The sequence below is a fragment of the Triturus cristatus genome, chromosome 4_1, assembly GCF_964204655.1.
Source record: "Triturus cristatus chromosome 4_1, aTriCri1.1, whole genome shotgun sequence".
Classification (NCBI taxonomy): domain Eukaryota; kingdom Metazoa; phylum Chordata; class Amphibia; order Caudata; family Salamandridae; genus Triturus; species Triturus cristatus.
Window position 1 is genome coordinate 648356320 of NC_140585.1, and position 24610 is coordinate 648380929.

The 24610-nt window shown below is 43.0% G+C and overlaps 1 protein-coding gene across 3 annotated transcripts in view; it reads left to right on the plus strand.

Annotated features, from left to right (window-relative positions):
- NELL2 (neural EGFL like 2) overlaps positions 1-24610 on the plus strand; it is a 1146830-nt gene that overhangs the window by 435202 nt on the left and 687018 nt on the right. For 2 of the 3 annotated variants that reach the window (XM_085653041.1, XM_085653043.1), the window contains exon 8: positions 4899-5027. The exons of the other annotated variant lie outside the window; for it this stretch is intronic. In XM_085653041.1, the coding sequence (XP_085509167.1) occupies positions 4899-5027 (129 nt within the window). The remainder of the gene's footprint in view (positions 1-4898; positions 5028-24610) is intronic. 3 annotated transcript variants of the gene reach the window in all.

Sequence of the window (24610 nt, forward strand, 5' to 3'; positions counted from 1 at the left end):
CCATCCCTTTTGTATACACAACCAGAATGTGGCAGCGTAGAACAGCACAGGTATGTCATGCATGCAATATTGTGGAGAGTGCTTTCTGCTCAACCCGGGTGCACCCCCGCTGTACAACCATTATGGAGTTCCATTTGACAGGATGTGAACACAGGGCTACCTTTTTCTTTGGGTGGTTGGGGAGGAGATAATCCTTCAGATTGGGTGGGTATGGGGCCTTTCCATAGCATTTCGTTGCAGAGGTCAAAACTAGATTTGGTGACCATTTCCTACTGTAATATAATATGGAATATATTAGGGTCCAACATTTAGGAATATGTGTAAAACAGTGCAGTTTATATCATCATTTTTCTATAACAATGTTCTCAACATAATTAAACAGTACTTTCCTGAAAAATATTATGGTAACGCCTGATTGCTGCTCTCTTACAGCCTGTAACAGAGCTCTTGTAGTGCAGTCTGTGCTTCACGGCCTCCATTGAAGGCTCCACAGAGAATAAAGCACCAGAAGGCTACGTTAGTTCGCCGAAGACTCCTGCAAGTTGAGGGGGCTGTATGACGTTACAACGCGTGCTGTTACAACGCGTGCTGTTACAACGAAACTGTTACAACGCAAGTGGATTTACAACGCATGCCATTACAACGCAAGACTTTACATCGACTTGCGCTAGATGGCGTGCTAACATTAGAAAAGTGTAATTTACTATTCCAACTCCAGTCCACTTAACAGTAGGGAAGGTGTTAGTAAACTACACTATTTGTAATGTTAGCACACCATCTAGCGCAAGTCAATGTAAAGACTTGCGTTGTAATGGCATGCATTGTAAATCCACTTGCGTTGTAACAGTTTCGTTGTAATGGCAGTGTGTTGTAAAAGTTGCGTTGTAAAGGTTGTTCCCCAGTTGAGGGGGCTTGGCAGAAACGAAAAACACTGCTATACTGGGAACCACCTGTGAAGAGGTTTGGGTTTGGCAGGCGGTCACGGCGTATGATTTAGTCAAGAAAGGGAAAGAGGCAACTGAAAATGATTACCTGCTACAGTAGAACAAACTTAACAGCATGGATTCCAAATGTATTTGTTTTATGCGCGACAGTAGAAAGGTAAATCTAAGGGAATTCAAGCACTGTGCTAATGCTTCATTGTTGGGCTTCCCATGTTATTTTGTGTTGTGTTGTGTTATACTGTGCTATGTTATGAAGAATACTTTCAAAGTGTTTGAGACTGCGTGCTTCAATCTAAAGGGAGCAGCGCTCCAGATGCTGCCCTTGTTTGGTGGCATCAGGGCTTCGATTCCTGCGAGACTGAAAATGCCCAGATGCATTCCCTCTTTCGTTTTCCAGCTCTTTGCTTTGTCTTGCTTTTGTTCTGCAGTTTTCCGTATAGCACCCTAGTACTAGGCTCTGGCATGATAGGACTCGTTCTGTACTGAAGGGACATTTGCAACCAATCCCCTCACCTTGTGGACCAGTGAGGATGGAGAGCATGACGGCGTGTCCAGTCTTTCATGCCCCTCTTCTGCACACTGTTCTGGATCTTTTAACGTGGGTGTGTGGTTACCAGTGACACTGGCTCTGAGTGTCCTCCATGGCTGTGAACGAGCCAGGGAGCATGGCTGCATCCATGCGCTAGAGCGGTGGCTGAGCGAACACTTGAGGCTGCATTGAGGACACTCGGGGAGGCACAGTGCACGCTTCCACAGAGTATTTGTGGGTACCTGCCTGGATGTGTCTGTGAACAAGTGCCCGATAGAGGCCCTGACAAACCTGCTAAAATCACTGCTGGTATCTTGGTAGCTAATGTTACTTTCAAAATATGTCCAGATTACCTTCTTAGGAGCAGTAGTGTATGGCTGAAAGAAGCTTTGTGACCTAGGTCTCAATTAAAAGGAACAAAACGCTGATCACCATAACTAAAGTTATACCAATCAAAGGTATATCTGGAAGAAATGGCACTGGAGTATTTCTCATTCCACAGTGTTACCAAATTTATTTTGTCAGCAGACATTTTACTTAAACAGTGATGAGTTCCCCACAGTTTATGCTATGAACAATTCTTTAAAATGCACCCTTATATCATCACTTGGGCTTTGTTCTAATTTATTAAAAGTCAATTAGAAACATAACACCTCCAATGGAATGAAAATCCATCTTTGTTCCACCCTATTCCATTCGGTGGCATGAAACCATATTGTCAATGACAGAAAATGGATTATTATTTGTGGTGGGTGACTGCCTACCTCAAGAAATAATAACACTCCTTGGCAGTATAAACCTCCAACTTCGCTAAATTAACCTGACCTCAACCTTTTGGCAGCTATAGCGGAGAGTGGACAGGCTTAATTTAAGGCAATGTGTATTTATGCAGTACCAAACCAGTAATAACGTCAAAACATCTGTAAAAAAAATAAAAGCCTGCTCACGTATACATGACAGCCTCGATTGTCCCGCCAGTATGTCAATGTATTGGAGCATTGCACTGGTGGTCTGTATATGGCAACAATCAAGGAAAACAGTGGAGAAATAATTCCCTACATGGTGACTGAGGACCAGAATTTCGCTCTGTTGTCCTTGTTCAATGCCAAAGTGGAATCCACATTTGCGCAGAAGGGCAACACTGAGCTACACTATAAAGCCTCTATGGCCATCAGCCACAGCATCACTACCCTGTTAATTGTAGCATCCCAGGGTCTAAATCCAGACTGAAGTGTGGTCAGTCTGTTAACAGTTGCTGCCCAGTTAACCACATTAGCAAGACATCTCTTTCCGAGCTCAAAGATCAGTCAATAGTTAAAAGGATTACTTGTTGAAGGAGATGACTTTACATTTGCTGTGGCTGTTGAGAAAATGGATCAGGCACCAACAACTTTGTCTGCTTTCTGACACCTGCACTACGTTGCTTTAGCTAAAGAATGTTGTTTTGACAATCAGCCCCTGGTGTATCTTCCTTATTAGCAAGAGCTTGCTATCCAAAGGGCGGGACCCAGGCTTTACCCTAGATTCTGAGCCTGGAACTGCAACACATTGCCTTCCGTCACAGTTCTAATAATGTCGATTGCATTGTGCTTTCAGGAAATTAAATTTGTTAAGTTAACCTATACTTATGTTATACGTTTAGTGTGTTTGTTTAGTACACTTTGTTCATTTATAAAAACACAACTCTCCTTTATTCTCTCGTTTTAGCTAAACTTTCCCAAAGAATATTATTAAATAATCACATCTGATGACCACAGTTGAAACAACATGGCTGACACTGGTTTGTAGGCAAAGATGCTGTAACTGAGAATCCTTGCACGATTTAAAACACCTGGAACGCTTGCCTCAGAACAATCCTCAAGAACTAGGGACAGAGATCTGCTGTCAAATATAGATTGGAGTTTCCATCATTTGAAAGTTGAGGTGGAATAAGCTCTACGCTTTAAAAAGGTATAGAGCAGTGGTTCTCAACCTTTTGACTTCTGGGGACCCCTGCTTAATCATTACTGGAATACAGGGACCCCCACTGAATAATTATTGGAATCTGGTACTCTCCACTGAGCCATTACTGGAAGCCAGGGACCCGCAAAACAATATACAAAAAATACAGAAAAAAAGCATTTATCAAACAAATACACAAATGATGACACATTTTATTTAATTCGCACTAACACATATGAACAATATTTTTAAAAAATCAACATTTTAATTTTAATAAAAGGTTGAAGCTTTTCTGAATTCAATTGAGGCCACTCATCGTTCATACTATATTTTGTTTGCTGCACCTCCACTGCTCCCACAAGTCAATATGAGGATACTAACTACATTTTTTGCCTCCAATTTCAAATTGCTTCACATTTACAGTAGAATTTAAAATTTTCAATTGTACATTTAGCTTCTTTATTTAAACACACTTTATTAATCTGTGAATGTTATTTAATTTTCTAAGTAGTCTCGTACCCCCTGAGGAGGCTTTGCGCACCCCGGGGGTCCCCGGACCACAGGTTGGGTACGTCTGGTATAGAGAAATTGAGCAGCCATGCTTGTCACAATGTTCATATTATTAAAACTTGAAACCAGGGAAATGGAAAATACTTGGGACTGGGAAACGTCTAGATCATGATTTTACCAGTGACTTTTCTTTCTAGCTGCCTTAAGTTTTCTCCATAATATCCAAAATATCAGTAATATGTTTCCGTTAAAAAGAGGGGAATTGGCAGAGAGTAATTTATGCCCTGAAACACTAGTGGAAGTGAGACAAAACTGTAATGTCGGCTTAAAAACTTCCACTGCAGCAGTTTCTTTGCAAATGTCTTTGTACCTAACCGTCCACAAGAAGTAATTGCTCAACAGGGGTTTTATTCTTATAGCCGAATTTGATGCGAGCTATTTGTATTTGAATTCGGCTCTCTTGAGGAATTATCAGGAAATACTTACCATATCAATGACTAACAGTAAAGAAGAAAATAGCCACATCTTCAATTAACACTCACTCAGAGCAAATATGTCGCTTTCTGGATAGATACGTATAAACACATCCTGGCTACCAAAATCTCACAAAACCGTGCTTACATGACATTTGCTCTTTGCTAAAATAGGCACAATTCATTTCTTGTTTTCGTCCATCGATGTATCCCACGTGAATGTGACATGGAAGTAAATTTCGAGGAAACTAACAGGCTTGTTCTGTGGCAAGAGTCATCATTAGTGATCGATGCCTTACCGCACACTGCTGATTCACTCTGATAACATGAATGGCCTGGGGTGACTCGACACTTTAGGAGTCAAGCCAATTACTTAGGAATTGCTCAAAGTAAGTTTCCGGTACTGGTTATTTATCTGAATTGTTACTTTCAGTTATCGCTTGAGATCGGCCGGCTGTAACTGTTGCTCACAAGTGACAGATGTGTGTGGTCTGCCCACAGCTGTCCCGATCCGAGCAGCGGATGAACAGGTTGGATCAGTGCTACTGCGAAAGATCATGCGCAGTGAAAGGCACCATCTATCGAGAGTATGAATCCTGGACAGACGGCTGCAAGAACTGCACGTGCACGGTAAGACGTCACTCTGGACATGTATTATAAGTCAGTCGCAGTATAGCAAAGGAGGTGACATAATGCTTAAAGAAGAATGCGTGCTTTGAAATATTTCAGGCAGCTCTGTCACTGCGACTTTAAAACAAGTACTTACAATTTGTCATTAATCTAGTAGGAAGGACAGTTTTAAAAGTCTAACTCAATACAATGTTATTCTGTTTTTGGTGAACTAAACTGTAGTGTCTGTATCAATATTTTAGCACATAGGCAAGACAATTGCATGTGCAGGTTATTTCGTTAGAAAAAGAGGCAAAAGGTCAACTATTCTGTTGGTCGAAAAGTAATTGGAAAATTCAAGAAGCCAACATTTTTGATGGACACTATTTCCAAAGCAAATCTGATTTAAAATGATGTGAGAGGGGTGAAACTGTACTCAAGTAGCAACCACAATCCTGGTCAGAGTGGAGGCACAAGCAAACCCCAAATAAACCTGTGCTCAACCCTCTGGTAGCTTGCCACAGATCAATTAGACTTAAATTAGAGGCAATGTGCAAAGTATTTATGTAACACTTCAAAGAGTAATAAGGTGAAAACACAACACAAGAAAAATCCCACACCATTTTAGAGAAATAGAGTAACATTTAATAAATAAATAAATCAAGACCAAACTGACAGAAATCCAATCAGTAGAACCTTAGTTAAGAATTTTTTTAAATGTAAGTTAAAATAGCACCAAAAAAGCCCCAAACTCCTCTCACAGCTATCTGGTCAGGCAAGACTGGGAGAGAGTTAAAAGGTCCGGCCAACCACAATGCACTGTGGGTCAGATACAGCGACCAGGTTAGTCCGGCTGAAAAGCTACCTTCTAAGTCCAGTGCAAAGAGTCCCGTTCACGTTAGCGGTGGCTGAAGGGGCAGGGAAGCATCACAGATGGTCGTTGATGTAGCATGAAGAGCAGGCCTGACGTCACGGACTGACGTCGTTATAGTGCAGAGATTCTGTTGTTGTCATCAACAGTCAGGCCGGTGCTTCATGGTGGCACTCCCTTCGAGCCCTTAATGCTCTGCCGCAATCAGTTTGGTTGGCAGAACTTTGCGTTGATGGGCATTGCAAGTTACATGGTTTAGTAACAACAGGCACATCCGCATTCAAGTTCGCAAAAACTCCAAAAACTTAAATCCAGCTCAATGAGGCTACACCAACAGTCCAGGACCTGAGGGGTACTACTTGGGGATGAGGGACTGGCTCCAGTTGGATCTGCATGTTGGTTCAGGTGAGTGGGAGCCTGTTATGTCCCTGTCGCTCAAGATGCCAGCAGACTAGCCCTTGGGGTCACTCTGGGAGTCCTGAGTTCAGGTGCAGGTCTAATCCCTCTGACTCAGGCAGGAGAACAGCGAGGCAGCACGCATCAATCCAGCAAGGCAGTAGTCCAGTAGGCCAGTAGTCCAGCAGAGTAGCAGTCTTTTCAGCAGCACATCAGTCCTTCTTCCTGGCAGAGTGTCAAAAGGTCCAAAAGTGTACTGAAGAATTGGTGCCTTAGGTGCAGTAGTGGTGCCTCCTTTAAAATGGGAGAAGTTTCTAGAGGTTTTCCTTTGAAGTGTACAGGTTTCCTGTATCCCCTGCACTGGCTTCATACTAACAACAGGGGGTATGCAGCCCTTTTTGTGGAAGCAGGACACAGCCTATTCAAGTGTAAGTAGGACTGAGCCCGGCTTCTCTCTCAAATCCTTCCAGTAATGGCCAAATCAGGCACACCTAAGCCCTGTATTGTGTGTGGTTGTCCAAGAGCAATACACAAAGACTAACTGTCAACTACACCCAGTTATGTGACCCACTGACATGCTGCAGGTACTTAATTGTTAAGGCAGGAAAATTCTAACATTCTATAAGTGGCATTTTCAAAATTGTAATTTAAAATCTTAGTTTACCATTAGAGAGGATTTTACATTACAATTCCAAAGACACCAAACATGAACTGGTTACCTGTTGCCATTTGGAAGACACAACTTATTAAATGTACTAAGGTAACTCCAATGTTATCCTGTGGGAGAGGTTGGCCTTGCAGTAATAAAAAATGAATTTAGGAGTTTTTCACTGCCAGGACATGTACAATTTAAAATACACTGCATCCTGCCCTCTGGGCCAGTGGTTGCCGCCACAGATAAAGGGTGGTGAGACGGGAGGTGGAGTGTGGGAGGGGGCGCAAGGAAGGATGGAGCGCAGGGGGAGCAGAAATAATATTTATTTTTTAAAAAATGCCTTTAGCCGCTGGCCACCTCTGCGTCGCGCTGCGTTCGCCACCTCTCCTCTTCCTGGGTCCCCGCACCCCCTGGAAAAGACTCCCATCCAATCCTTGTGCTGCAGAACAGCACGGGGCTTGGTCTGAGCAGGCTGAAAAGGTGCCCTACTCAGACCAAGGAGTCTGTGGGTGTTTCTCCAGCCCATCTGCTCAATGCAGCTGGGCTGGAGACAACATGTGTGTTTTGGTCGGCCTAATACGGCTGGCCGAACACACATGAGCACTTAGGGAGTAGAGTGCACGTAACACTCCTCCTCCCCCTCCCTACAGCGCTGGCTAAGAGCCGCCAAATTCAAAATAATAGGATGCAAGAACATCATTTTATTTTAAATTTGCTGGCTCTGAGGGCAGTGGGGCAATGCTCCTCCACCATTGTGGAGGAACCGCTGCTGCCCTGGGCTTTCCAGAGCCTGCTCTATGGATGACTTATATGTATTTAAAAGGAAGACTGGAAAGAGGTTTATCTTGCCAGGTCGAAATGACAGTTTAAAACTGCACACACAGGCTGCAATTGCAGGCCTGAGATGTGTTTAGAGGGCTACTTAAGTGGGTGGCACAATAAATGTTGCAGGACCACTAGTAGTTTAATTTACAGGTCCTAGTTACAGGTACCACTTTCCTTGGGACTTATTAGTAAATGAAATACGCCAATTGGGGATAAGCCAATGTTACTATGTTTTAAGGAGTGAGCACACTTTAGCGCTGATTAACAGTGGTAAAATGCAGAGTCTTAAGGCCAGTGAAAATGGGATCAGCAAAAATGGAAGAAGAAGACAAAAAGTTTGTGGGAAGGCCAATCTAAGGCAACAGGTCTAACAATGTGGATAGCAGATTTCAGATTCCTAGCCATGTTCGAAGGAGCGTTGAATCACATATGAAACCATGGCAAGGTATAGGGCTGGCTCTCCTCTACAGACAATGGTTTTTAAATTTGTCTGGCTGCTTTGCCAAAGATTGGCCAAAAGGTGAAAACAGGTTTTGATAAATATTAGAGCTAATTCTTTTTACTGTCTGCCAAGAACAACACAGAAATAATTTTACATCTGCAAACTGAATTTACCCAGTTATTCAAAACAAAAATATTCGAAAGTTCAAGTTAATGTTAAATTAGTCAGATCATTTAAGGAATTTAAACAAGCAGTTCCATAAAATATCAATTCATGTTCTAAAAATGTAATCACATTTTATTTGACAAAACACACGATGTAGTCAGGTTCGTTAATTTCTTTTACAATGACCTTATGAGCAGTTTTGTTTATTAATATCTGGCTGTCTTTGTGTATCATAATGCAGGTGAATAGTATTTTACCAAACGTGTGTGTAGTTATTGAGTTTTCTAAGTTTTATAACAAAAAAAGAAAGAGAGAAAAAACATATGTGATTACAAATATGATAAAGATTTCCCATTAATGAAGCCAATCAACCATCAACCCTTATTGCTTGACAGTCATTTTTGACTTGAGTAGATCGTAATATTGAATCATGGTATTAAAACAAACAAAAGTCACTGGATGCGCCATTCATATCTAGGCTTATGCATCTGTACTTTTCAGAATATTTGTGCACATTGTACAGACTACCAGTTCATAACTGAGCTGTTATTTCTAGCTATAGTAGCCAACCATTGATATATGAAACAAACTAATTAGAGCCAACCATTTTATCATGTGAATAAATTGTTGATAGTTGTATTGTTAGTCTGAGGTATAGTCATCGACCAAGAATGTACATATGAGTCCCATATTTCTTCAGATACATGTAATTGGTCATTGTACTTATTAGTTTGTTCCCTGTGTGTTGCCATTGTCATAGCTTCTAACAAATCATGCAGAATTGACTGTAACTTGGCTTTCCACCATTGTAATATACATAATTTGGTTATAACAAGCTCAGAATCCAATTGCTTTTACTACAGTTAAGGATCCCTACAATTTTACATTTATCATGGAGTGCAATCTCCATAGGGAGGTTTATGGGAGTCTCATTTGTGTTCTGTTGCAGGCTGAGTACCAGAAATGTTTCAATATCAGACATAGCCATGAGATATGAATTATATCTCCTTTGATGGGTGTCTTCTCTATAGTAATTGCGGGCCATTTGTACTATTTTGTAAGGAGGATTCTATGATGACCCAGACAGGGGTTTCCAGTTCATCACAAAAATGATATGCCAGTTGTGATAGGTGTTAAGCTGCATGCTAAAGTTCAATAGGTGGTATTGACAGTCCTTCTGTGTGCTGCAAAGTACTTTTAAGAATACAATCTGAACATGGCACCTAGACGAGAATGAGGTATTTTTAAGTGGTATCATATAGAAAACATAGTTAAAATAAGGGAGTCACAACCATTTTGATCATCTGTATTCTGCCCTGAAGAGAAAGCTGCAATGTTCCCCATTTCACAAATTCTCTTTACACATGTTCTATCAAAATTTTCAGATTTTCTTTTTTCATGGCATGAAAATCACTGTTCACTAGTATACCTAAATATTACATTTTGGATGGTATCCATTTGAAAGGGTAGCCTTGTAGACAGTTCAGAGTAGAGTTTGTATTTATTGGTATTGCTCACCCTTTAACCATTTTGTTTTATAGCTAGAAAAGACAAAAATTTAGAAATAGTCTCCATTATGGCGATAGTAGATAAGGTCAACTCCCCCAAAATATTGTACGTATACAGCATTAATTTTAGGTCACTGGCTGCATTGGTAATGCCCTTGGTAGCTTCAGCACAGTTGATGACAATAGCTCACGGTTCTAAGGCTTGAAGATAAAGAAAGGGTGATAGAGGACATCCCTGCTGTGTACCTTGTTCTATTTTTTTCAGTCCTAATAAAAAGCTGTTACAGTTCACTATATTACTGGACTCAAAGCATAGCCATTTCATAATTGTGATGAATCTCTGTCCTAGGCCCATCCTATTAGCGTGTGCAAGAAGTACCTCCATTCCACTCTGCCAAAGTCCTTTTTGGCATCTAGGGAGAAGGAAATGTGTTAGCCTTCCTCTTATCTATTTAACTGCAAAAGATGCAGGATGATGTACATATGATTTTGTGATGACCAACCAGGGACAAACGCTACTCTATTTTTGTGGTTAAGCATTGGTAGGACTTTTAAAATCTGTTAGCTAGGACCTAAGCCACACATTTGATATCGCTGTTAATTAAAAAAATAGGTCTGTAGGTCCAGCAATGTAGCCAGTCTCTTCCGGGTTTGAGAATAAGTGAGATAGAAGATTTGTTAAATTAGGATTGATTCTTTCAGTTTCCAAGGAATATCAGAAACACTTCCCCAGCAATGTGGTTGACATCTAGGTTGTTATTTAAAAAATTTTTAGAACCACCCTCTCCTGGGGCTTCTCTGATAAACACTGCTTTAATTGTGTCTGCAGTGGCTGCACCTGAGATTTCATTGTCCGATTTATCTCAGAGGGCTGGTTGAAGACTCGGTATCTGTAGTCGCTCTATAAAAGCTATCTGTCACCTTCCAGGGCTTCAGATGTGTATAAAGTGGAGTAGTATGAGGTGAACTCCTTTGGTATATCTAAGGAGCATGCAAGGTGTTTTTATCAGATTTCATATATGACTGGATTTGTGAATTGAGCATCTCTTTGTAGAAAGCAAGGAGTCTTCTAGTCTTCTCTCTATTCTCATAGTGACATCCTTTGATGTGATGATGAGGTTTAACCAACTTGAAGGGAGTTGAGAGCCTTTAGCTCCTATGTTTTAGAGGTAAGAATTTGTAAATTAGCATTTGTAGGTTAGCAGTGAAATTGAGCCTAAATTTCGGATATTCTCACTCTCACTCTCATTAGTTTTACAAATATCTGTCAACCCGACTGATCCAGTATATAGGCTATTGATTGGTTTCATTTGCCCCTGACCTTTCCAGTCAGGTTACCAAATTCAGCCAACAGTATATTTAATTTGATAAAAATCTGTTTTGCATGGCCGGGAGAATACACAAAGCCAATAATTGTAGTGTGGCCTTGTAAAGTCAATTCGGCCTACAAATATCACCCTGCAGGGTCCTGTTATGTTTTCTGAATTTTTACAGGTAGATGTTTATGAGTAAGGAAATATAATCTGATTTTCATGTATTGTCGGTGTTGAGAGGGTGAGGCCTCTGCTTTAGTTTCTCAACCAGATGCAGCGATCACTTTTTCGACCCATTCTCATTTGAATTTCTCAGCTTCTCTTTGTTAGACATGGACATCTTGCAACAGAACAATATCTGGTTTATTTGATGCAAACAAAAACCTCAACACTTTCTATCACCTGACATAATTTGTGAACCCGTTCCCATTTAGGTACCAGAGAGATAAATCTTTGTTGCCATGCATAGTTATAGTAGAAGCAATAGATAGATACGTAAGGGTTCAGTTAGTGCGGATCAAGTGCAGTATCTAATAAGAGGTCAAGCAGACTTTTACATGATTAAATAATGAATGCAGTGACAGAATTATGGGATTTGTTAATTGAGGTAGGATGCATAATGCCAAGGTTTGCAATGTTTAATTTGTGGTTGTCAGGGGATAGTTATAACTCGACTAGATTATGGGTAGAGTAATCAACAGAATCCAAAGAACGTAATCTTTATAAGGATGAGCTCTTCTTCACGGTTTGTCTGAGCTTGCTCTATAAATGCCAGTTTATACCCTGTTATATCTAACAATTCATCATGCCACAGCTGTAAATATGAAGCTACAATGTGATTTTTATTCTAATTTGAGACCCAAGGATACTATTGCTGAAACTTTAGAGGAAATGATCTTTCTCTAAGGGGGTGGGAAGAACCTAGATTGTTTTTAACTTCAGTTGGTGCATTTACCAGATTCCTTTCTCTAGCAACCTATCTATTACTTGAGTGGGAGGTTGTTGGTAATTTGGTGTCAGAATCAGGAACACTTGAGGGTGAGCTAATTGAGTGTTTTTACTCCAAAGTAGGCAATATATCCAATGGGCTGCAATCCAAGGTTTTCAGGATGTTTTAGATCATGCTGATCATAGAACTCATTCTGTTTGCTGTCTATGATTATTAATATTGCAGCAAGATTCAAAAGATTGCATCTAATGTCCTTTTTCTTGATTGATTGGCATGAAGCCAGACATTTCCTGCAAAGTATACTGAAACAGATACATATACAGAGCATGTTTCCTCACTGTTTAAAGAATTAAGAGTGCATGCTGGTGTCAGGGAAGTCATGTGATGATTGATCTTGGGGAGAGTCTATCATCTCAAATTTTTGCATATAGTCTACATTCTCCCTAGAATTCAATGGGTTGTCTGAATTTTACTTCCAATATTTTAAGTTGAAAGGTCAAGAGGAAGCTCATATTGTCACCTTCTTCAGTCTCTAGGACACCATATAGCTGCACATTATCCCTCCTTCTCCCGTAGTCTAGTTCCATGACCACTTTCCTATGATTCCAAACTCCATTCCTCCAGTCTGGGTCTTTCATCCCACATACCTCTAAGTTATCCAATCTTCTTTCTGATTTGGTAAGTTGTGCCTCAAGCGCTGTCATCTTAGAGTGCATATCATTTAGCTCTTTCATCACCTCTGTTATTGATGACTCCAGTGCACTAATCATGGCCAAAATTTATTTGAGCTCTCTTGTAAGCGTATCTAATGTTATTGGGGCCATATGTGAGTCTTGGAGTAACTGAATATTGATTTATTGCTGTCTGATAATGCTTCTGAAAAAAAGAAGTTGTCTGGAAGTCTTGTATCCAGGCATCTGCGTGTATCTGTATGATAGGCTTATGATGGTGCTTTATTGTATACAGCAAGAAAGCTGTATGTAGTTAATTAATTGAAGAAGGTGAGTGTTCCAATGATCAAAAAGGTAATTCTCATAAACCGCCACCAGACGGTGTTGGAAAAAGAGGCAGTATCTGTGAGGCCTGCACAAATAACATGACTACATTTGTCCTTCCCTAGGAACCAAACACCCAATTGTAGCGCCTGACTCTCAGAGGGTAGCGTTGCGGAGCACTGTGAGGCTTACTCAAGGGAGGTGGTGTGGGTTAGTAATCGCCATTACTGGTGCTCAGCAATAACACTCAATAATTGATTGTCCAGTCTGTACTTTGCTTTATAAAAGTAAGAGTGCATTTATTAAACACACACACTACTCAATACTATGCACAAATTTACAAATATACATAAGCTGTTGGAATTACTTTGTGTCATTGCATAACATCTCCACCCCTCCCGCGGGGGGGTCTAGGACCACCATTCCAATGTATGCACATCATCTTGCTCCCTAATGCAGTTAGTTGAACATAACCTGGAGCGACGGCCCTGCGCACTAGCATCATCCCCGTGGCAAACCACCCCATTACCTCAACAAGCATTTAAGATAGGTACACCTGCCCTGGTGACACATAACCCTGACTAAGCATTTCCTACTGACCATGAAGTATATCACCTCTACATCTTAGGGGATAGCAGTCTCGGTCCTTCACCTAAGTGCAGCAGCAAGAATACATGTTTAAGCATCACTTTAGAATGACAGTACTTATCACATTTGTGGATCATTAGAATGCATTGCAATTACAGCCCTAAAGGCATCACAGATGAAATCATAGGATTAAGCATATACAGCCAGACATCCTAGCAGGAATGTCTGGCAACATAACCCCACTTTGTTTATATCATCACCTTACACAGGTACTTCACATTACACATGTGACTTTCAGTCCCTCTGAAAGAAATAACATTAGTAAATCCACTACGGGTGTAATTACACCTTTCACCTTTAGGGGATGCCCTTCTCCAAACATCCCCACCCCAGCCCTTCATCCCTTGGTGCACTTCTCAATCCACCCCCAGCTGTAGAGCAAATGTTATAGCCCAGGCGGTGATTCAATGCTGACTGAGCCCTGGAGGGGTTATATCTTCAGAGTCCCCAGAGACTTAGGGGGGGACTTTTTCTCTTTGTGCTGGGGGAGACTGTGTTTCTCCTGCAGCTCCCCCTGCACCGTTGTACTCACTTGGTGGTGACCCCATTCTCCTGGGGTCACCACAGGCAGAAAAACAAGCAGTTTGCCCTTGCAGGCCGGTCCGGGCGTGCAAGGTATTATGGGGCGCGTCCTTGTCTTCCTTCTGCATATTCAAGTAGCGGCTCCCCTGCTGCGTCGGGGAGTGCCGCGATCATCCCGCTGGGAGCTTCGCCGCATCCTGCTCTTTGGAGGAGGGCCCGACCCCACCCGGACCCCCAGGGATACATCGCAGCTCGGGGAGCCCACCCCCGGCTGCTCCTGCATGGTGAGTGCTTCCTGTGCGGTGAGTGTTCTGGGCGGCCCGGGGAGCCCACCCCTGGTCGTTCTTCATCTCGCGGGGGTCTGGTCCCACCCAGGCCTCCGCATTGCCACATTGTTGGAGGGCAGCCCAGGGAGCCCACCCCTGGCTGCACCCGCGGGCACGTCGCCCGAATAGCACCCTTGCGTGCTGCAGCGGGAACCGGTACATCTCTTCTGGTCTGCCCGCTCCTGCGGGCAGACATGAAGCTTCCGCCGGGTCCGTCCGGACCTTGGGGGAGTGCAACCACACTCCCCATGCCTTCCTCCAGCCACGGGGGAGTGCGGCGGCACTCCCCCGGTCTCTGCCATCTCTTCGGGGCCCGGAGATGGGGTCCTGTGCCCCCTGCCATGTTCACGGGGAGCGCGACGGCACTCATCATCTTTGCTTCTTTGCGGAGGGGGGGTACAATGGCACTCCCCGCCTCCTCCTCCGCACACGGGGCCCAGAGTTGGGGCCCCGGGTCCCTTCCCTCAATCTTCACTGGGTGTACGACGGTGGTCCCCGGTTTCATTTTTCGGCGGTACCAGGGTGGGCACCTGGCATCCCACGGGGCACCTTCTCGGTGAGTGCAACAGCGCTCCCCGACTTCCATCTTCGCGGGTAGGGCGCAACGGCACGCCCCACTGTCAGCGTGGCCCTTAGTTGGAGTCCCGGGCCCCCTTTTCACCATTTTCACGGGGAGCGTGTCGGCGCTCCCCGCCTTGACTTCTGTTGGGGGCAGCCCCTGGGACCTGACCCACCCCGGGGGCATTCTCTGGACCTGCAGCGGAGCCCCACACGCTTCGTCGTCGGTTGGCCACAGGACAAAGGTCACCTACCTTCTGGTGGGCATATCTCAGCCCCCCGGGGTCCGATCTTCCTGGTTTTGGCCTCTTCTTTGTTCTGGTGGTGCACCCCAGCCACTGGGAGCACTCTCTTTTGCCCTCTGGGTCTCACAGAGGGTGGATTCAGCAGGGAGCTGCCTTCACTGGCTCCCTGCACCAGCCTTTCGCCTGGCTCTCTCTTCTCCCTGCGCAGAGGCCCCTGCTTCTGCGCACTGGTCCTGGTCTATTCTCCTGGCGCTGTTCAGGATCCTGGGACAGTCAGGGGGTTCCTCCTTCCAACTGCCCATTGCGCCAGGCTCCAGCACCAGTCTTCCTCAGCAGACCACACCCCAGCGAGAGCTCCTTTTCCTGTGCAAGTTCTTTTAAAGATTTGGGGAGAGGGCTGGCAGGAAGTCTAAGTTTGCCCTATCACACAGCAACACATCGCTTCTCTGCCCCTGCTCCCTCCTTCCTGCCAAGGCCTCTGGGTTTGCTCAAAATGGCGTCATCCAGGGTCTCCTGCCTCCTGGTCTTTGAAAAAGCCCCTTCCCCCAATGCTGCCTTCTCCCTTATGCAGCCTGGTGCCTGGCAATAGGTGACAGCTACTGATGGATTAGCCTGTAGCTCCGCCCATCTTCTCTTCTTTGGAGAGGAGGTCTTCGCTCTTGGAAGGAAGGTCATTAATCCAGTCTGCTGGGGTCAGCTCCCAGCCAGGCCCTGGTTATGAGCTGAGAAATATAACATTTTTGGATGACCCAAAAGCAGTAAAAATATGACTTTGGACTCTGCAGAATACTTCTTCTCACATAGGTTACAGTGGACTTTAGTGCGTGTCTGGAATTTGTAGGCCTAGGAAAGTAAAACTAGCCCATGTGCTGTCTATCCTCATAAGAGAATAATGGAATAAACACTGTAAAGCACATTGACGTTCCCTGGCATGTTTCTTCCCACTGTATGAAGCCTATTCCATGTTACCACCCAACTCTGCATAAGTTACGCCACACCATTCACTTTGTATCTGCTCCTGGGCTGCACACTCCAGGAAGCTCCCCTGCGCAGCCCGAACATGTGTGCACACATGTGTTTGCATGTAACCAGCCCGATGCCCCTTGCTCCAGCTGCTGCGCAGCGGCCTAGTCAAGCCAGGGGGACACCAGTAAAATCCACATGCAGTCTCCTTCTAAATGAGTTCACTGTGGGTGAGTCACAACTTATGAGGCTCTCCCACAGTTAAAGCTCAACAAATAAGTGCTCAAAAAAGCAAAAACTCCGGGCGGCTCAGAGTGTCAGAACCACCTTCTAACAGACGGCATTCAGGGTTGACTTCTTTATTCCTTTTTTTCTTTTTCTCCTGTCTGTTGACTGTGAGCAGGAAACTAGAATGGCTATTCCTTACTAGTCTCATAACATCATCAGAATTGGCCTGTCTTAATCTAAGGTGGCAACCCTCAGTAGACACAGACCAGCCCTCGTTTGTTGATTTCTCGCAGGTATGTGAGGGCCAGCATTTTGTCAATTAATAATTATATCTCTGTTGAAAAAGAAAACAGTTCACAATTTACAGTGGCCTAGGCATGATTTCAGGCCAACTGCTATGGGCTTGGGTTTGGACACACCAGGCAAGTTGTCCGAGTTAAATGTTTTATCTTTTGACTTGGAAATAAGAATCCTTCAGCTGGGTGGGGTCAAGGCTGTGACCGGGGAGGTCAGATACATCATCATTTACTTCTGAAGCCATTGGTTTTGGCACCAAAACCTCAGAGTGATACAGACCAGGCTTTCACAGCCACAGAGTATGCTTCAATAGTATATTAAATGTGCTGCCTCAATCCACTCCATGACTTTACCTGCAAACGTAATCACCTTTTGTCTCTCAAAATCCTTCATCAGGTGAAGGGTGGGCGCTGTACTGTGCAGGGCTACATAAGCCTGGTACTTTTACAGTAAATGTGGAAAAACCTTCAGAGCTGGTTGATCCTGGTGTTTGCACTAGCCTTGGATGCAGCCTCCTTGGGCAAGCCTCAACACCTTGTACCAGTCCTCCAGAGGTGGGAAAAATGACTAAGTACAACTTTTCACAAACATCTGGGCAAGTTCTTTCTGGTCACTACAGCTCCCAGCTCCACAAAGCAGGCTTCCAAACACCAGATCTAATCCAGCCAGGTTCACTGCAGGCCCGGTCCTTTTGATCAGATGGCTCTCTGGAAGTCAGGAGCCCTGTGTTTTGTGTCCCTTAAATATGCAATCTACATGACACTTGGACAAATTAATAATGTACTGCTAAAACTATCCTACTCCCAGGTGGCTAATCCCAGTTAAGTGGCTAATAATAAACACCATCATTTTTTCCCCAGGCTGAGAGGCAAGCCATTGTCTGGGAAGCCGGAGTCTCAGTCAAAGAAAGGGTTTAGGTCTCTGGAGGTTTTTGCAAAGTTACTTTTCACTAGATATATCTAAAATTTGAGTTTGCTATTAAATCAGATTTTGGAAATTAAGTGGGAAAAGTTTGAAATATTTATCTAGCATTTTCGCAGGCAGAAGAATTCAAATTTTAATCACACTTAGGACTGTTCATGGAAAATGTAGCACTGCCTATAAATGGGTTTTATTTCATTGTGAGAGTACAATAAACCCAATGTGTAGTGTGCCATACATATCTTAACACCTAGCCCTGTGGGCTTCCATGGCACATATTAGGTGTGGCATATGAATATATAAAAATACGATTTTCTACATGACTAAAACAAGTTTCTCTGCTATGTATTACTGCCATGTATTTACCCTGCAGTGCAACCTGAGTACAGTGGTGCACATGACAGTCATGTCATTTTGTGTCTCATATGTGGGTGGTGAATGTTCACACTGTGGTTCACATAGGACACTTAGCGTCACCATTCCTTCACATAAACAATCTTTAAATGCCGTTTTGTAACTTCTATGTGTGCTGATTAATGCACCACACATAGAAGTTGCAAAATTGCATTTAAAAAAAATTATTGCTTATATGCTGGAAAGGGGACCTTCCTGTTCATAAACAAGCATTAACCTTTTGCTGTTTTCATATGTGCTGCACAAAGCAGCACACATGAAAACAGCAAAAATGAGGAGAAATTAAACATTTCTCCTCGTTGCGCCAGGGTAAGACCAGGTTTTCCCCGGTCTTAATTCTGGCGCTGCCTCCTATTTACGTCTCCCTTGTAAATAGGTGGCATCACCAGAATCAATGGGTTTTGCAGTGGAACGCCCACAGCAACACCCATTGCCCTCTCCTTTCATGCTAAGCATTGCGTGAAAGGGGGCCTTAGTTATAAGGCAGCATTAATCCACATTAAGTGGCTTAACGCTGCCTCGTAAATAAGGCAAAGCCCGAGACGCCACAGGAACGTCGTAAAAAGTGACGTTCCCATGGAGATATGGGGCTTGTAAATTTTCCCCTTAATTTCCCACGGCATAGGTGTATTTTTTAAACATTTACTAGGGACCTATAAGTAAGTTAAGTAAGGTTACTAGGGTATTCCAATGCACAGCACATGTTTCAGGGTGGAAACACAGGTTGTATTTTACTGTTTGGCAGTTGTAAAGTGTGCAGAGATCTAAGCCAGCAATAACAGACACAATAATATGGTGAACTACAACAAAATGTATATAATTTTTCACAGTTAAGTTCAGAAACACTTGTAGAGCACACTCCTTTAAAAATGTTAACTTACTGATGCAGAGAAATGTGCTAGACATGCTGAAGAACATGCTTAGTAAATACATTTGCTTCCATTTCATTATCAGGAAAAAGAAAATGCTTTGCTTCACTTTTGTGAATAAGATAAAAAAATCTATGGGCTTGACTTCCTTCCTGGTGTATCCATCATGCAAATTGTCTTTCATTGGCCAATACAATTTTGCTTATGGGGTGTATAGATGGGGTCATTGGACTGCGTGCCAATTTTCAATTTCCTGGTCTGCCTATTCAATTGACCATCTTGTGCAGATCATGACCCATTAGCCCTAGCATATGTACAAATTAGTAGTTTGGGAGAATTGGTTGTTTCTGCACAAACAAATGCAATTTATTTTTAACTCAACTCTATAGGCTTCATAAATCAGGTGACATATCCATAAATTAGCGGCGACACTTAAAAAAAAATGTAAAGTTGTTCATAAAATATATCTTTGGTGTAAGAGCATGGTGAAGCACCTGCTATACCAGCTTGAGCGGGGTTGTCAGTGCATGGACTAAATTAATTTTTATGGCTCTTTTTAGGTTTAATTTGTTACTCCTTGGTCATAAGACTAATTAAGCAGAAGGAGGACTAATAAATAACAGAAAGACTCAGTTGTGGGAGGTGGACCACAGGGTGGGAAAAGAACCAAACATGGTTACAAAGAGAAAGTAAAGTGGAATGATAAAATTTGCAACAAAAAAGTTTAAGCGAAAGGCAAATGAAGTTAGCGTGAAAGAAGATAACAAAGAAGGAAAGAAGATAAAAGGAGAAAAGAGAGCATAAGGGAAAAAAGGTTTCAAGAACAAAATAAAAATAGAAGGAAAGGAAGGAAGGAAACGTTCTTTGGATAACAATTCCTTGGGACCTTTCTTGAAAGATCCCAAACTTCAGTCACTCACCCACTGACAGCCACACTGTTCAATATTCATTTTTCTGGTGTTGTCTTTTTGGAAGGCAAGGTCCCACTGTATTAAGTGCACCAGACATCCATATAAGTCCTACATTTTTTTCTTGAAGGGTAGTACATGTGGCTGTTTCCTCAATTCGAATTGCTCTGTGAGTGAACACCATTGCTTAGGAAACAAAAACGAATAGTTACCACTCTTGTCTTTAAATAACAAAGTCAAAACTTGAGATAAAATTGAGATTCCTTCTCATATATTTCAAACATGTTTGGATACCCATATTCAGAAAGGTCTTGTGGATTCAAAACCACTTATCTTCTCAAATGTAAGAAAGGGTAGCAAAAGTCTAATTCTGCATTAAATAGAAATGGATCCAAAAAAGGCGAATTTAAAGGCACATATATAGCATTACTTTGCTTTTGTTGCTGGTTTGCATTAGCACATACAAGTAGAATGCATTTTTTCATAAAAGGTGCATCTACATATGAGTGATCAAATGACTTTTTAAAAAATAATATTTTTGCTGAATTTTGGATTTTCTGCCATTGTGACATTTTTAAAGCTGTACCCTGAAAAGATAGATATAGTGAACTGTTAGACCTGTCAGCCTTAGGGTGGTCTACCCCCAAACTTTTTGACTTCCTTCTCCATCTTTGCTGATTTCATTTTAGTTGTCCATAGGGCTTTGCGCACTTCATCACTGCTAACCAGTACTAAAGTGTGTGTGCTCACTCCCTAAAACATGGTGACATTGGCTTCACCCAATTGGCACATTTAATTTACGGAAATGTCCCTAGTAAAATGGTACAACATGTACCCAGGGCCTGTAAATTAAATGCTACTAGTGGGCCTGCAGCACTAATTATGCCACCAACTTAAGTAGATTGTCAAACATGTCTCCCGCCTGTCATTGCAGCCTGTGTGTGCAGTTTTAAACTGCCATTTTAACCTGGCAAACTAAGCCTTTTGCCAAACCCAAACCTTCCTTTCTAGTATAAATAAGTCTCCCCTAAGGTAGACCCTAAACAGCCTAATGGTAAGGTGTAGTGTATATAAACAGTTGGGCATGCACAGTAAACCTTTACATGTGCTGGTGGTAAAAACTCCTAAATGTGTTTGTTCACTACTGCTACACCTACTTCTCTCATAGGATAACATTGGGCTGCATTATTACATTAAATATGTGATAACTTTCAATTTTAATTGTAATTTAAATCCCTCTTTAATGGAAAGTCACATTTTAAGTCACAATTCTGAAAATGCCACTTTTAGAAAGTTTGCATTTTTTTTGTCCCAACCATTTGGTGCCTGTAGCCTGAATCCTGGGTCATATGACTTTGTGTATCAGCTGGTCTTTGGGTATTGCTCCCAGACAGTGAGACAGAGGGAAAATAGGTGTTGGCGTGATGTGCCATCTCTGTCTTGATACGGCAATGGTTCCGAAACTTTTTTGAGCTGCGGCTTTCTTAACGAATTGGCCTCCAGCCGCAGCTCCCCATTACATTTCTTTTTTTGACGGGGAATGTAAGCCTGGTCTCTGTAGTACTTCCATTTTAATCCCAGCCAAAACTAGCCAGGGACACTGGGGTGCAGCGGAGCACAGTTTGGGAATTACTGCTGTACATGATCCTCCAATATTTCAGATGAACATGTCCACTTGTTCCACTTTCCCTAGTCTTCCTATGCCTTATTTGTCCCTTTTTTTCCCACTCACATCAACCTTCTCCCTCTTAAATACATGATTGTTTCATGTATCAAAAGAAATATGGCATGTAGGCTAACAGCTAAAAGCTTGTCATCTCTGTTCTTTGTTTTATTTGTAATAAAAGATCTGGATTTTTAAAATAAATTATGCTCATGTACCTATTGTGTGTGAAAACAGTGTACTGCAAATGGGTGTGCCACTTATTCACATGGGTGAAGTTTCATTCCAGGCTCATGTACAGGGGTGAGTTGCTCTTTTCAGATGAATGTCAGGGATTTTTCTCTGTTAAAAAACAGAGAGCTAGCTTTGAGCTACTGTGTCTCTTATATCTCCTGGCTGATCATTAACCTCACTGAATGACTCATGCCGGAAGGAGAAACTCCATGCTGTGATAAGCGCTCACTTCTCTTAGAATCTCAGTTCCCACGAAATATTTCTCCTCCAAACCAGTTTCCTGCAAGCAAGAATTCACACAGAAAGGCGAACTGGAAGAACAATTATAAAATACATATGATTACACTTCAAAGGCTGGCTCTTTACCCTGTTCTGCATCAGTTAACCATCACCAATTCCTCTTTCAGTGGTCACTGAAGGCTTTAAAAATGAAATCTCGAAATACCAGCTCTGTTGTACTCTACTGCAGGAATAAAAACATCTGCTCACTTTTGTGAAGCTAACCATCTGTAACAACTGCTCGCACTCGCCCCTCCCTCTGAATTTAAATGAATAGCAGCTCTTTAAATGTCAAGAGTTCCTCTTCCTCTCTGCCCCTTTTGGTTGTTGTTGTTGAAAGCTCCACAGTAACTTGTAACACTGGCTCTGTGTCAATCCGGAGGTCCAGGCACTGCACAGATCAATGTGGTCACGGAAATAAAAGGATACATCTTCCAGATCCTGAAGTCATCCGAAATAGTTCAAGAACCATACACTTTGCATGTAAACATGAATGACAATGGGCCCTGTGCTAGCCCATGGAAGTTTACAACTTGCATATCTTTTGAAGGCACTGACCAGTTTTGTTTTCATCATTAAGGTTATTTGGCTATTCACCACTTCAGTGCTTGCGATGGATTCTGCAATTACAGCCAGCGCAAACATTGCCTTTGCGACTAACTCAGCAAGAAGATGCTGTAGTGTAGCCTGCTAACTGGTCCATGTGCGTGTGGCAATTTCTTCCGGGGCTGTGGGTGCTTATATTCTGGTGTGGCCTGGTGTGGTACCTGTCAGAGTGGGTTATATATGTTTTTCAAACCACTTGAAGGCTTTAGCAGAAGAGAAGACTGCCTGCTTTAATGTCTCCTGCTTTCCGGTGCATCGTCAAAAGGCAGCAAGTGCACTGCCTTAGTGATCACCAGACACAACGCACCAGGCCTGCACTACAGAGCCGAGTGCAATTCATGATGAACTGTGCTCAGCAGTTGTGACTGCGGCACCCCTAGATGGATTTTGCGACTCTGGGATGCTGTGGTGCACAGTTTGTGAACTACTGTGATAGGGGGTAGGAGCTATCACCTAAAACACTTGCACATTACAAACAATCTGCCTCAGCACACTCACAAAGGGTTTGACACTAGTCTTTTGTCACCCCAGACAAGCTAGGGTCAGGGCAGGGAGGCAGGAAATTCCAAACACCTCTAGGGGTGGAAACTTCCAGAACTGTCTCCTACTTTAAAGCTGGCACCAAGTATACATATTGGACCCTCAGACTCTTTAGCACACCTCTAGACCTGTGAAAGACTCAGGACTGGCGTGCTGCTCTGAGGCAAGGAGGACTACTACTCTGCTGCCCTACTACTCTGCTGCCCTGCTATCTGGGTAGGAAGGACTGGACCTACAACGTGAACCCAGGACCCCCTGACCAACTACAATGCCTAGTTGGCTGGAAGCCTGATCAGAGCTTCATGAACAGAGGATGCTCCCATCACCTTGAACCAGCACCTGGACTCTGCCTGCTGTTAATCTAGCAATTTTAGAGGTTCCACCCTAGTCCTAGATCCTTGGAAGTGGGCCTGATGGTGTTCTGCCAGCTGAGCTGTGGTTTCTTGGGCAGAAGCAACCAGTGTGATGCAGCTCTTTTCAAGTCCACATCTGAACTACCACTACATGATGCATCCCCAATGCAGGACCTTGCATCGCAGCCTGCAGCGTCTCGATACTGCCACTGCAAGGAGCATCTCCGATGCAGGTTTTTGCATCACAAACCATTGTCAACGGCATCCTCGATAATGATGTAGGACCTAGCATCGAAGCCTCATCAATGGTTTAATCGGAACCACAGTTGCATGACGCATCTCCTCCCCAGGTTCTTGCATCCCCTTCCGCAGAGCCTCAAAACCGCCGCTGCATGACACATCCTCAACACTGGATCTTGCAACACTCCGCAACCAAGATTTAACATATTTTGTTTAGCAGGCTTAACTTAGTCACTGTATCTGGCCTTTGCTCCACTGGGGTCAGCCTAAACTTGCGAATTTGTCCCGGTCTGGCATGACCAGACAACCACAGGTAGTGCTTTGTGGTTCTAAGCACTATTTTCACTTAAATATTTGAAATTGCATATTTCCCGGTCTAGTGATTGGATTTTTGTCATTTTCGTCTCAAATAATTTATTACATTTTGCTCTATTTTTCTAAATTGAAAAATTGTGCAGGACTTTTTCTTGTGTTGTGTTTTCCCTTTATTGGCATTTGATGCCTGGCATAAATACTTTATACATTGTCTCTAAGTTAAGCCGGACTGCTTTGTGCCAAGCTACCAGATGATTCAGCACAGGTTAATTTGGGGTTTGCTTGTGTTTCACCGTGACAACAATTGTGGTTGCTTCTTGATTAGGGTTTCACTCCACCTGAACCAGTAACCCAAT